The 15,713-nt window shown below is 36.6% G+C and overlaps 1 protein-coding gene across 1 annotated transcript in view; it reads right to left on the bottom strand.

Annotated features, from left to right (window-relative positions):
* The window catches only part of MMP16 (matrix metallopeptidase 16), a 187,389-nt gene that overhangs the window by 42,975 nt on the left and 128,701 nt on the right, over positions 1 to 15,713 (bottom strand). The window contains exons 5-6 of the mRNA XM_074816326.1: positions 9,975 to 10,136; positions 6,277 to 6,494 (exon numbers count right to left, since the gene is read on the bottom strand). Of these exons, the coding sequence (XP_074672427.1) occupies positions 6,277 to 6,494; positions 9,975 to 10,136 (380 nt within the window). The remainder of the gene's footprint in view (positions 1 to 6,276; positions 6,495 to 9,974; positions 10,137 to 15,713) is intronic.

Raw genomic sequence — 15,713 nt, 5'->3', positions numbered from 1 at the left:
GCCCTAATAATATAGTTACAATTTTTTAGAACTTTGTATACATAATATTTATACGTGTACAAATATACCTGTAGGTTAGTAGGTGCTAGATAATAAGTATAGCTATGACTGGGTTGCCATCTTTCGAATGGACATAAAACTATGTAATAAAGTCCAAGACAATTTTTTAAAAGGTGAGGGGGTAGAAGGATTTTTAACTGAACTATTCTGGTGCAATTATTACCCAGGTGATTACATTCTTGTCTAAATTCCTCTGCAGCTGCATGGAATATACTACCTACTTTCCATACAGTGATGAACAGACTGTGCTTTCCATTTTAAACCTGTGAAATGTGTTAGCTAAAACCCCTCCCTAGCTTAGAAGCATACTGAAAGGTTTAGGTAACATTTGGAAAATATTTTTACAACTGCAGTGAAAGTATCCCTTATCAAAAATATACAAGCTATGACTTTTTAGTATTTCAGCACATCCCTGCTTGTTTCTTTCTTGAAATCCTACAATTTGCTCTGTGCCACAAAATATCCACCCTGTACATTTCCAATGGGCTTGGTGTACTGCGATACACTGAAGTCCCCACCGAGTTTTTGCTGCTTTTCTCCTTCCTTTTCAACATATAACCCGAATTACCTGAATTAAAGCAGCCCTCCTCCCTGACGAGTTCAAAAATGGCAAATTCCACCAGATTGTTCTTCCTACCATAGTGATATAAAAAGTAGGGGAAAAGGAGCCCTCTCTCTGCGGAGTTAGATACTTCTGACCTCCTATTCCCAGTCTTTTACAGCTGACACGTTAAGTGGTTTTCCTTCTCAGATCCTAAAGTGTCTGCTTCCACAGTATCCTCTGTTGAACTTTCCCAGGCTGCAACTGACAGCCCAGACATCCACAGCATCACGCGACAAAAACCAGCTACACAAACAGACCAGGAGAGCTTTGAAAAAATGTCTGCTTTCAAATACGATGGAGTCAAGTCTCACTGTAGCTGTTTCTTTCTCTGCTTTTATTATTAGTATTTTCCCTTCGTCTCACAGAATTTTTATTAGACCTACCAGTTATGATTAAATAGCCAATGCTAAAATGCTTTAAAAATTCCTCATGTGTTTACCACATATCAAGTAACAGTTGGGTTTTTTTTCTCCTTTTGTGTTTAACAGCATAGTCTATATAAATACACAATTCTGAAAGGGATATTAAATGGCATCTATAGCTATGTATGAAACCAACTGCAGTCTAAACTAATGCCAAGGGGTAATGACAGCCTAATTGGCTTGGCTTGTTTGGCATGTCATAAATGTTTTTACAATGGTTCTTAGCAGATGAAGAGTCAGAAAACAAATTTCTGCAAGTTGTGAAGAAATTACTATAAAATAGCAAAACACAGCCTGTTAAGACCTTCCTAAAATTGGTTCCATATTCTACCATCTGCAATGTTAACATTTCAGAAGACGTTTCTCTGAGCTGTAAATGCTATTTGTCTGATGGACAAGCTTCTTTCTCCTATACTTACATTTCAGCAAACACCCTATTATATGACAGTGGTTAAAAATGCTGTTTTTCAAAGATTGAGTTAACTTTTCCAACATGAATACTAAAACCACTTTAGATTATATGGGACCCATTTATTTGTTTCTTAAGGATTTAGCATTGAACAAAGAAAGGACCAGTGCAACCTCTATGAGATGTTCTTCTGTTAAGCAAAAGCCAGTGAACAAAGAGCAGTGATCTGTCCCTCCAACTTGCTGATCACCCAGAACAAGCTCTACGCATTTAGCACTTACTCTTTTAGATGTAACCTGCTCAAAAAACTAAGGATTTTGTTAAAATCTGTGCAACTGAAAAGGACATAATGAAAAAGGATATTAACAGAAGCAACACAGATTGCTGAAGCAGAGCTAGAGGTAATTTTGTTGCCAAGGAACAATCAGCATGTAGAGTCAAAGACAAGATATATACGCCTCAAAAATAACAGAATAAGCAACCAATGTTACTTGATCTGCATCCTTTGAGAGATAATACATTCTGTGCAACCATTGGCTCCCTTCAACATTTTTTTTAACTGTGTAAAATATAGGACATCCTCAATCATCTTCAAAACTGTTTTGCTACAGAAGACTGGAAAAGCAGTGTGAATTGCACAGAACATAGGAAGAAAGTGGAAATATACGCTGTAAACTTCTTCACTGATACATCTTTTCTGGTGACCTTAGACAATGGGGTTCCTCTTCATGACACAGTAGCCATGCAGGTACTCTCAGGAGATTTTAAGTACAAGACAGTATTGTCGGATACCACATATTGCTATAATCAATGGCTAAGAGGTTTTTCCATTAAAAGCAGACAGTGTCATACCACTGTGCACAACTTTCCCAGAAAAGGAAGACAATTTGTTTTTCTCCATTTTCAGCCATTTTCTGTGTCCCAGGGGAGTTCTAACTAAACAGAGGGAGAAAATAGCTGGAGAAAAGATTGGAAATGAGAGTGACAGCTAAATACTAATTGCATTCAGCATAAATACAGAAGCTAACTGGAATCTCAAGATAAAAACTTGACACTCATTAATTTTGGCACAGAAATTCTTCTGTCCTGATGGTTGCTTATACTAGTTCAAGCACGTATTAAATAATAATAGCAGTAATTAAAAAACTGCATTCAATTAAGACAAACTTCATACACTTTAAAATATCAGTTGATGACAACTGAAACCAATAGTTACAGTACATTGATTTTAACTAATATTTTTCTTCTATAGCATACTGTGTCCCCAAGCCTTACCGCTAGCAGGGGCATTTTAAGGGCATCTAATTTAAGGAATTCAGTAAGAAGTCCTTTTGGGACAATACATTTATATGTCAGTAATCCATGTATATTTGATGAAAAATATTTTTGTTTTTCTTAACATGCAATAATTTCTACCAAAACAATGGATCCGCAAAATTCTAATTTTATTTCGTGATGTTTGGGGAATCTTTAACAAGTTGATTGCTTTCCTTTTGAGTTTACTGTTCATGTTAGATCAAGAACAGTTCCTCTTTATTTCATTTCTGTAACCCTACAATTTTTATCAAGTGTTGCTAGGTTTGTTACTTTGTCAAAGTGATGGCAAAGCAATAAATAGGGATGGATAAGTGTAAATTCCATTTTCCCTTTAAGTTTACTATTATTCAGTTTTACTCTGAGTATATACATTTGAGAATGCCAGATAGTCTTAAAACCACAGACAAAGCTCATCAATTTGACTGAACAAAAAAATCGTTTCTAATATTCTGATACTCTTAAGTATACCTAATATCTCAACATCCATGAGAAAACAATCTTCTTGAAATTAATACTGTTTTTCATCTACTGTGAAAATCCACAGTGTATCTCAAACTGTTATCTTTCGTGCTTTAGTTTTATGTTTAAATTAGAAATTAATTATTCAAAAGGGCTCACATTCTTTAACTCTGTGGCTAAGTTCCCAAGCAATTTCAAGGATTATTTAAACAAATTGAGCTCCTGAGCTTGAGACTTGCCCATGAGATTAAAAAGTGGCTATTTTCAATTTGAAATTGGTACATGGCATACACACCATTCAGAAGGCAGTAAAATCTGCCACCACACAATCATTACAGACCTGTGGATAAAGACAAAGAAAGAAAAGGATATCATTTGATTAGCCTCCAACTTTATTAATTTAACTCATCTGGGAACTATCCAGCAATAATTCTTCCAATGAAGGTCATAATTCTTCTTTAATTATTTCCACCTGGTACAGTGCTGCCATCAATCCCCTCTCTTCTCCAACTCTCTGTACTTGACTCTCAGGTCATCACTCATTCCTTCGCAGTCTATCCTTGTACTAGCATTAAGGGCAAGGGCAAGGGCAAAGAGGTTTGTTTTTTTTTGTTTGTGTCAGACCACAGAACCTCCAGCTTAACTCCCTCCATTGCTGGATGCCTTCCCTGTATTCAGTCCCTATTTCTGTTTATACCTTCTGAGAATTAATTCCTCTCCTGCTACAGTGTGACATGCTGAGCTTTTCCTTATAAACTGCCCCCCTGAGATTCTGCAAAGTAAGTTTACTAACAGCACCTGACTTTTCTAATTCACTCTCCGCTTTTCTGCTCCTTTCATACTTCTCCCCATACACCAAAAAACACCCCCACTCCCCAAAAAAGATCTCAAACAGGTAATGAAACTCCTTTAGCAGACAAAAATCTTCATTAGCAAATTAATGTGCAAACCAGAAAGTTAAAGCCTACTAGGTCAAGCATTCAAAGACACTCAGACTACAGAGTCAAGATTTGTATACTTAAGTAAACTCCATTCCTTAGCATGCTAACCCAAGTCATGCCTTGCCATGCTCCCACACACCCTGAGGGGAAAGGGGGAACTGTGGGACCCTTAAAGAAATTAATCTGGACAAAGGTCACGTCTTTCTTCCCTTCCAAACACATTGTTTTTATGATTGCAGCAACTTCATTGTGGAGAGTCAGACTCTAAACATGAAATCTGTAAACAATCGGTTTCTGGTCATTTTTCTCTGACAAAGTTTCACTGTGTTTCCTCATTAGGGTGTGGATCATGAATGGAGTTTTAATTTTGGAGCATAAACACAGTTTGCACACTAGTAAGCATACGAACTCTGTAGCAAATATGTAGTGTTACAACAGTAAGTAATAAATTTTTTTGGAGAAAACTTAATGTGTATTTTCAATCAGAATAGGTAGGAGTGATTAGTTATGGTGGTCAATCTATTTATCCAGGAACACAGGCTTGGCCAAACAGGAAATTTTGTATTAGTGGGATAACATTTCACTATTTATCAATTTGTGTCTAAAATAAATGAGAATATGTTCTATTGCTCTTGAGGTGGATGACACGAGATTGAAGTAGGTATTTTAATATCCTGTTTAATGTCAAGTTAGAAAATTAGATTCTTCCTTAACCTTTGAGTTTTAGTCATAAGGTGATGCTTCAGGACCTCCCAATGCTTGAAGATATACCATCTATTCAAAAGGAAAGGGTTGACAATCCCAGGGCTGGCAAAATCCTTAGGTGTTTATGGGAAAAATATTTCCTGCCCACTGGGTTGTGAAGGTAGCTCAATAATTTTGAATTAATTCATGTAAAGCTATTTGTACATATTTTTTCAGGTATGCTAAAGAAAATAGAAGTCTGAGTAGCACCTCAAAGATTTACATGGAGTGATAGATTACATGAAAATATATAAGGGAGAAATGGGTCCTATCAGAAAAGTCAACAAAAACCATTGAACTGGGAGCTTCATGTTTTGGCACAAATTCATTGCACTTCCCTTAGACTTACACTATTCCTGAAGGGAAAAGTATTATCTATTCATGTTAAAGGCCCTTCTTCTCTACTTATAATGTTGAAGTTAAAAAGAATCATATCATATATTTATAAAACAAAGATCCTACACATCCTATTTCTTAAGCAAATTTGACACAGCAGTAGTTTAAAATAATAGATTATCCTGTTGCTTGTTTCTGGAACATTTGCACAGCACTATCTGTCAGCAAATTTGTTTAAGATTTAAGAGACTGAATAATAATGATTCTGTAATTATTCTTCAGCATTCAATGCCTTCTGGAAACCATACTGCAGATCATTCTCCTTAAGACAGCTTTGATGTCCATGAGTCTTAGCCAAGTCCTTCTATCAGAAGATTGCCTTTCAGTTCAGTTTGTTTATTTTGATTTGTTGTATATACCACATTTTCAGCTCAGAGCAAGAAGATGAATGGAAATAAACAATGACAGATTTGCAATAAGAATTTTGTGGCAAAGACCTTTACTTAGATATTGTGGTTTCAATGCAACCACAACACAATGACAAATTTCCTTTGTAAATGACAGATTTAATTGTAAAGTTAAAATTACAACTCCATGGAAAAAAAACCAAAAAAGCACTGAAGACACAGTATGTACTGTATGTCTGGATGTGGCTGTATTCCCAACAAAATCATTCCTATTATTCATGGGTTGATTTACACACTTTATCTCTCCATAACATGCAGCATTTATTTACCCTTACATTTTGAGGCATTACAGTTTCTGCTGACATGGGTATTTTCTCAAAATAGAACATTACAGCAGTCTTCTGCTAGATGTTTAAGCCATGAGTATGTTTATTTTTTAATTTCTTTCTTGAACTTTCTAACTGTGAGCAGGCTGGGAAAGTGGAGTCATGATGAATGAGAGTTTGCTTTAAAAAAAAAAAAAAAAAGGAGTGATGTACATATTTGATGCAACGTTGAAAAATTCACAGCCTCCTACCTTGAAAACAAACATTTCCCGGCGAAGAATAGCCAGAGTGTTGAAGTTCCCATCACAGATGTTAGGCTTGGCTCCGGGATAGGAAGGTTTGTCACCAGTGGGTGGCCGGGGAGGTTTAGGTTGCCTGTCATTCTTCCTTGGGTCTGCTGGAGGGATTGAACGATGTGGGGGCACTGTTGGCAGAGGTCTTGTTGGTGGTGGGATCCTGTCAGGAGGACCTTTAAAAATATAGCAGCGGGATGTAATTTACATGCCCACCAATGGCACTCAAAGAAGAAATACACAACAAAAACCTGCTGTAAGCAGGCAAATCCTACAGTGGAAGGGGAATGGAAAAGTTGCCCTAACACACCTTTCCTGTGTTGTTAAAGGGTATAATGAATGACGACCATAAAACCAAGGCACGAATGAAGAAAATAATTACTTTTCACTATCCAGACTCTTCCTTCCTTATTGGAACAATGTTTCAATAAACCTGCAAAGGGTGTGTAGTCCACCATCACTTCAGATGAGAAGCACATACTTTACCAACTGTTAAAACAGAATCATTGTCTATTGTACAAAATAAAGGAAAACAAAAACCTGTTCTTTATAAGATGACCTGGTTTCAGCTGGGATAGAGTTAATTTTCTCCCTAGTAGCTGGTACAGTGCTGTGTTTTGGATTTAATATAAGGATAATGTTGATAACACACTGATGTTTTAGTTGTTGCTAGGTAGTGCTTATCCTAAGTCATGGACTTTTCAGTTTCCCATGATCTGTCAGTGAGGAGGTGCACAAGAGATGGGAGGGAGCATGGCCAGAACAGCTGACCCAAACTAGCTAAAGGGATATTCCATGCCATTGGATGTCATGCTTAGTATATAAACTGTGGGGAGTAGGCTGGGGGTAGACAATTGATGCTTGGGGATTGGCTGGGTATGGGTCAGCAGTTGGTGAGCAGTTGCATTGTGCATCACTTGTCTTTCTTGGGTTTTATTTCTCTCTCTTTTTATCTTCTTTTTCATTACTATTATTATTATAATTATTATTATTATGATATCTTAATTCAATTATTAAACTGTTCTTATCTCAACCCATGAATCTTACTTTCTTTTTTTATTTTCCTCCCCATCCCACCATGGGCAGGGAGGAGTGAGTGGCTGTGTGGTGCTTAGTTGCTGGCTGGGGTTAAACCATGACATAAGATCATCATCAGTCAATGGATTTTCAGCCCATATTTTTAACTTCCACTCATCAATTCACATATGCGTATATGTAGCATACCTGATACTTCCTACTGACCCAACCTGTAGACCATGTAATATCACATGCATTAGTGACAGGACATTCCCAGCTTTCCCCAGTGCCCCTTGCTATGTATAGGAGCTCTTGAAACTGGACTTGAAATCCTAGGCATCTATATAAACAAAAGCCATAATTCACATGTTTTCTTCAATATTCTGAAATAAATTACTTATTTTAATTTTTATTTTTCAGTGATTCATACAAAGCTAGATATGTGGTAATTAAAGGAATTGTTCTGAGGATAAATGGATTAAAAAGAACTAAAGCAAAAAACTAAAACTCTGTACAGTGTTCTTAAAACATTTTTCTCTTTCAAATGTATTTCTGTCATAAAATACAGAGTTTGATGACAGATGAAATAACTATCATCTCACTCATCATTTATCTACCTGAAAGTCAAAAGGCCATCCTAGACAGATGCTGTTCATAACCCTAATGGCATACTGAATGACTTGCAATGGGTGTACTGAAAATGCCTTTCTCTTTCTACACATATTACTATGTTTACTTATATTTTCTATGTACAAAAAAATAAGAAGTTCCAGCTGGATCAGTAAGATTTCTGGAAACAAGATGAACACTTTAATTTTGATCATTCTAGTTAGGCCTTTTTCCAAATCATTTCAATACATAATCAATTTTGACTTTAAAAAATAAATATTTGCACGACCAGCTTCAGAAAGACAACTCTAAAACTACAGAAATGGCATTTGAATTTCTGATACTTTTTCAAAAAACGTATACTTTTTAAAGAACAAGATAGACTATGGAAGGAAATATTAAACTCACAAAATGGTTGTCATGCAATTTAATAAGGCATTTATTTCATTCACAATTTAAGGCTTGTGACATTTATAATTTACAGTTAATAATGGTGTTTCAAGGAATACTGCAGACCAAAGTAATTATTTTAATAGCTGTGACATTTTTATTGAGGCATATGATTCTAGATTACCTCTTGATTTTAAAGGGAGCAAAGGAATCAGTTTGCAGTAGCTCATGTTGGAAAGTTTTTAACTCCAAACCAAAGTTTTGCCATTTGGTGGTAATGTCAGATATTACTTTCCAGGGGTAACTCATTTCCCCTAATGTATAGCTCACAGCTGTTAGAGCTTAACAGTTAGTTTTCAGCAAAGTATTCTTGTCTAGCCCTTAAGTCTAGACTACCAACTTACAAGGTCATGAGAAACAACCTTCCTTCCAGCTAATCACACAGGAAAAAAACCAACCAAACAAAACTTGATCAGCCACCCATTTTGAAATTACTATTTATGCTTTGTGAAAATACATATCAATGCTTACTAATATAATATTTTTTAAAGCTTGATAATATAAAACACCATGGAAGCTGTAGAGTTCTTGTTATCAGCACAGTAATTCTACGTGATCATAGTCATCCTTTCTAGTAGTAAAGATAAACAAGGACCCTGATAATATTCAATATAAACCTGGCAAACCTTTAAAATGAAAACAATTGTGAGTACAAAATTGAATCCAAAACAGAATTAATTGAGGACTATTAAGCAGGGCAATTCCAAATGATAAGTACTGGATACATAACATTAATATACAGATACCACAGATTTTCACTGTAGGAAAGAAAAATAAAATATATTTGTAAAGAAAAAACCCAGACTATTTAACAGATACCAACAGAATCAAAGTCTTTAAAACCAAAACCAAAACTGTGTTTTTGGAAATGTAAGAAACAGTAATAGGGGAGTTAGTGTTACATTCCACCCATAATCAGAATAATGTTATTGTTTTGGCTGGGTTTTTTTTAAGTTTTCAATTACCTAGCCTTGTCAAATTGAATTCAATACATGCAGAATTTATTTATATCACATGTGTCTTTTATATCATGCCACAAAAAACCTAAACAAACATATTTTAACTAAGTGGGTCTTTTTCCTTTTTAGCTCAAAATCTTGGGCTGGTAACAACATTCTTTTGAGATCAATTTGCTATATTTATCACAAGAAAGGGTTTTTTCTGGGACCACAGATTTTGTACAACCAGGGAACTGTTTAGTATTATAACTGATAAACTGAGAAGCACTCAATTCGTCCAGTTACACAAACTTGGACTACTGTGGAAATAATCTTGTTATGCTTAAAGGCCTGCATTTCTTAATATCCTAGTTTGGGATTATTTTGAAGATATTTGCTTTAAGGCTTTTAAAACATTTAAAATTACTATTCCAGCTGAATGCAAATTTGAATGCAAGTTGTGAACAGTGAGAAACAAAATAAAAGAGCTTCATCAAAATTTTTGGCTTACGAGAAGGCGTTTGGCATAACAACTGGTGGACTCTACACTAACAAACTTTTTGAAGAGGTGGTATGGACAGGAGGACCTCAAATGTATTCTAAAGTGAGAAACTTATGTTTCTTAATTATAGCATTACATACCGTATATCTTCTGGATGCCCTGTAAATCATCATTAGGTAGCTTGAAGTTGTCAGTTTCCATATACTGGTAAAATGGAGCCATGATTGCAGTGGGATCATTAGAGTGCTCCAAGCCCAGAGCATGTCCCAGTTCATGCACTGCAACCAGAAACAGATCATTTCCTATGAAGAGAAGAAAGGGAAAAAAGACCTTTGAAACCATAAACATAGTAACAGAAATAAGTGGTGGACTCTGCACTTGAAAGACATTTTTACTGAATTTGAATTTTACAAGGTAATGCTTAATAATGAATCCTAAGGATAATGTGGCAGCAAATGCAGCTTTCCCTATTTGCAAACAAGGAAAACATTATTGTTACATATAATATATGATATTCTTACAGACACCATAAGCGTAACCTTTTTAAACTGATGCACAAAGTTAGTGTAGGGTTCAAGTGTCAAACCTCATGTCTAGGCTTATGTGCAATTTCTAACTTGAAGCTGATGTTGCAGTGAACCTGACTAAAAATTCTTGCATCAAGACATAGTTCCAAAAGGAAAATACCCTTGCTGTGTGTGGTAAACTTCACAAGCTGAGGACTACCTACTTAGGACAAATCCCACAGGGAACTGAAGTCATCCAAGTGCTTGTAAACAGACCCCTGCTGATTATTTGTAGCTGTTTCCATTTCTGAATCACCATAACTGAAATCCTAATGAGAAAAATATGGGTGTTGTGCTATCCTTCTCAAAATAGGATGCTCTTATTTATTTCACTGTGTAATTTCCTTATAGGTGTAGATGCTTAATTAAGTATTAGAACTTTATGATCTCTGTAGGTCTAAAAAATAAAATAACACACTTGTGTTACAGACTGATTTAGCTTTTTTGTTATTTGTTATTCCTTTCTAAAAATAATCTTTTCATTTTTTATTACAGGGTATTAGACACAACTAAAAGTTTTGTCAGTATAATTATGGCACTCCATGAAGAAAACACAAATCAAAGCCAATAGGATTATTTCTATTAAAATTTCAGAGCTGGACCTCTATTGTATGAATTTTGTCTATTTTTATTCATCTAAGACTTAGTTTAGCATATCTCTCTATGAGTCTTTTGTACAGATTCTGTCTGTAGTCAACCTTCCAAGACTTTGGAAAAATTATTTACATCAGGAGAAAGATTCAAGTCACTCAGAGAGGGCCACATCTGGGACATTGCTCGTTTTCACCACCTAGGGATGGGAAGAATCATCCTCCAGAAGTGTGTCCCTGTCTCACTGACAAGAGAAGTATTCTAGATCAGCACCTTATGCTGAACATCTAACTTTTAGATGGCTGGACTCTAGTGAAACAGATGCCACCTACAGTAGGTAGTTTCTTGTTGAAAGAGCAGTATTAATAACAAAAGGCCTATATTGTGGCCTAATAGTTATATATTGGAGCAAGAAAATGCTCAACATTAACTCTTATCCTATATTCTGTAAATTCTTTGGGGGTAGACAGTTATTTTCCACTGTTGGAACTTGATCTGGAATTCTAAGTACTATTATAATTTTAATAGTAAAAATATTAAAAAGTTGACCTTAGCAAAAAGTTTTACATACATATATAGTTACAGAACTTTGAGGACATAGCTGACAGCATTTCAATTTTTCAAGTATTTCCTCTTTTTGACACAAAGAAATAAACTTTCTCCCAAGTACATATGAAAGAGGAAACACTTGGCAGTAGATATCTTCATGATGTATGGAGCCATGCTGATGTTTGTAAAATACCTGTTTGACTGAAAGCATGGAAACTATCAAAAATCACAATCAAAACTATGCGCTTAGTTGACAGTGTTTTCATGTCTTTCTGACTCTTAATCTGGAAATATGAAAAAAAAATGCTCTTGCTCTTTTATTCAGTATAACTGTGCAGAAAAATCATGTCTTGCAAAAATTAAAGTGACATAATATGCTTTCAGAAATGAGAAGAGTTTATCCTATCATTTATAATTATGTGGCTTCCAGATGAAATATTTTCATGACAATATTTTTTCTTGGATGCAGTTCTTTTTATAGTAAAGCAGATTCTCAATGTGCTGTTGTAACAGGGTGGATAAGCTTCACTGTCCCGGTGATGAATGCTTTTTATATCTGAATCTGCCTTTCTACATGCAGCCAAAGCTGATCTTGACATTATCTCATATGAATAATCCACAGCTTCTGTAGCTAACCTCAGCACTGGAAGTAATGCACAGGAGCAACTCTATAAAGGTTTTCATTCTGCACTCATAATGGAATAATTAATTTAATTTTAAAAAATTATATACTTAAGATGGAAAGACACAAAGGAAGATGTTACTGTACTATATCTATTGTACTGTGAGATGTCTCACATTATTTTTCAATTCTTTTCTGCATTTTATGAAAGTTAGAGTTCTAACTCAGGTTTATTAGAATGAAATATTTCTTTGTCTGACATTAACTCATATATTCAAGATGCAACTTTCTTTTGCTTTTCAGACCTTGTGAAAGGCAAATTTGTCTCCTAGACCTGTGTTTCCTACATCATAATTAAGGCTATTAACCAGTCTAGGTCCTATCTTCATAATTGTACTAATAAGTTGGCCACAGTATTTACTGAACCATTTTTAAGTAGTTTTAAATTAATAGTATTTGATCGTACCACTAATTTTAGGCTGGTCAGTATCAGTAGAGCAGAGTGTTTTGCATGTGGTATTCAACCTCTACTGTTTGAGGCAGAAGATCTTGGAAGTGACCTTGTTACAATTTCTAAAATTTCAAGAAACTATAGTTAATAAACAGTCCTGGAAGAGTTTACTGCTTCTCTCTATTTGTGCCAGTTATGCAATGCATGAAGAAACAATACATCTTCTGGTTATCAGTCCTCATTGAGTCCCCATAAAGGTCTCCAGGAATTTCCATATTTTGTTCCATGTTGACCTTGAAGGGGTATGAATTACAAAGCAAAGGGGAAATAAATAAAACACACTGTCATCTACTGGCATATCTTCCTTCTGGGATCACAGATAATGAACATATGGTAGAGCACTTCCAAAGTAGTACTTCTAAATGACAGTGCAACTATGTCAGAGAAGAGATATTATCACAGAATCACAGAATCAACTAGGTTGGAAAGGACCTTGAAGATCATCTAGTCCAACCATTAACCTAACACTGACAGTTCCCATCTACACCATATCTCTCAGCGCTATGTCGACCCGACTCTTAAACACCTCCAGGGATGGGGACTCCACCACCTCCCTGGGCAATCCATTCCAAAGCCTAACAACCCGTTCTGTAAAGAAATACTTCCTGACATCTAGTCTAAACCTTCCCTGGCGCAACTTGAGGCCATTACCTCTTCTCCTATCGCTTATTACTTGGTTAAAGAGGCTCATCACCAGCTCTCTGCAACCTCCTTTCAGGTAGCTGTAGAGGGCGATGAGGTCTCCCCTCAGCCTCCTCTTCTCCAGACTAAACAACCCCAGTTCCCTCAGCTGCTCCTCGTACGACATGTGCTCCAGACCCTTCACCAGCTTCGTTGCCCTTCTCTGGACACGCTCGAGTAATTCAATGTCCTTTTTGTCGTGAGGGGCCCAAAACTGAACACAGGAATCGAGGTGCGGCCTCACCAGTGCTGAGTACAGGGGTAAGATCACTTCCCTGTCCCTGCTGGCCACGCTATTTCTCATACAAGCCAGGATGCCATTGGCCTTCTTGGCCACCTGGGCACACTGCTGGCTCATGTTCAGCCGGCTGTCAATCAACACTCCCAGGTCCCTCTCTGACTGGCAGCTCTCCAGCCACTCCTCCCCAAGCCTGTAGCGCTGCTGGGGGTTGTTGTGACCCAAGTGCAGCACCCAGCATTTGGCCTTATTGAACCTCCTACAGTTGGCCTTAGCCCATTGCTCCAGCCTGTCCAGATCTCTCTGCAGAGCCTCCCTACCCTCAAGCAGATCAACACTCCCACCCAACTTGGTGTCGTCTGCAAACTTACTGAGGGTGCATTCGATCCCCTCGTCTAGATCATCAATAAAATTGTTAAACAATGTTATTATGCAGGGTGTGGCTGTTTCTTAGTATGTCTTTGTCTTTTGGATAGGGGCGATTATGTAAAAATAATTTTAAAAAATTATATTCAGCGTCTGACTGCCCCTCTGGACTTACTCAAAGCCTAAATCCAAAAGGGAAAAAGGCAGAGATCACAAGTAATTTCCACCTCCTGCAATGCAACTTCTAGCCATCAGGGGAGCTATTAAATGTGGTAAAGACAGAGCAACCCTTGGCGCAAATGAATAAGGGGGGAAGGGAGAAGGTCACAGGAAAGAGCCGGGAGAATAATATTCTTGCCTGGGGTGACAGTAATTTAACAGGGAACATATTTTCTACTTGTAGTCAAATAGTCCCATTATTCATAACAATTTCCATCAAGATCATGATTGTCTCCAGGGCATCCTGAATTTAAACTGACCCAAATAACTTGGTGCAGTTGAAACTGAGGTTTAAACCAGTTTGAGTTCTCTGAGGCTGACACAGGTAGGGCTTACTACTATCTTAGTTTCCATTCTTTTTCCTTTGCATATAATTAGATTTCTCCAATTAGGCAATGATTACTCAGTCCCTCTTTGCTTTCAGGAGCAGACCTGCCTTGAGCATCTCAGTGTTACTGTAACTAGCTACTGAGAGTGCAGAAGGATAACCCTGAGCGCTCGCTCTTTCTCTCTAGGCTGCACAGAAGTGTACTTGTGACTGCGGGTTGATACCAGGCCAGCTTCAGTTCCTTGGCCAGTGGTCACAGTAAGATGAAGTAAAGGCAAGTGAACATTCATACCAGCTCAGGCTAGCTTTGTTATCATACTGACATTGCATATAACTTTTTAAACATTTTCAGTCCCCATCATTGAAGGAGAGTGTCCCAAATTATTCTATATTTCAGTATACATTACTCAAGTAGAAAATGTGTTTCAGTCCACTTTGCAAAATGAAGCTCACTGCAAAACCTGAACAAGTCATGAGTAACAGAGTTAAATTATGTATGACTATGATGACTTCTAAACTAAAAGTTGCCACTGCAGGATATACAATGGTGAATATTCATTGTGATAGTCACAGTTACATCCTGTTATATTTGTCTATAGAGTAGTAGACAAATATTGGAAAATTCATTTCACAAGTCCAAAACTTGTGCATCTCTTGTTCTTGTGCTCCACATTAGCATGGAGATTTGGAATCGAATGGATATAGGCTCAAAAAGATTGTGACTGTTTTCCTTATTTTATCTCAAGTTTGATTTCACAAGGCAAAAACAAGACACAGTGTGTAAAGAACTAAGACAAAATGATTATTTTTATACTGACACTTTTCTCTGAGGCTATAAACTATTTTAAGCACTAAATCTGCCTGACTTTACAATCATTACCCAAACTCTGGAATATAAATATGTATTAATATATCAAATATTCAACAGCCAGCACTGTGGAGCATGGGGTATGGGGAAGCCTTTCCATGTAGTTAATATATACACTATTTTTCATGTCTACAGATAAACAAAGCTAATATGTTTGTCCACAGCAAGCTATTAAGAAACCCTAGTTCTGAAGATATTAGCTCCTGTTTTAAATGGTATACAAGCTTAATTTATAAAAGCAATACCCTAATGGCTTAGCAAGCCTTAGATTCATCACTTGGCCATTTTTTTAATGCAGCACTAAATGTCATCTCGGGGCATGTCTCTTGGTTCTTCTCCT

Source organism: Strix aluco, chromosome 1 (assembly GCF_031877795.1).
Source record: "Strix aluco isolate bStrAlu1 chromosome 1, bStrAlu1.hap1, whole genome shotgun sequence".
Taxonomy (NCBI): domain Eukaryota; kingdom Metazoa; phylum Chordata; class Aves; order Strigiformes; family Strigidae; genus Strix; species Strix aluco.
The sequence above is the reverse complement of the archived record's forward strand: the minus strand, read 5'-3'. Positions and strand labels throughout refer to the sequence as shown.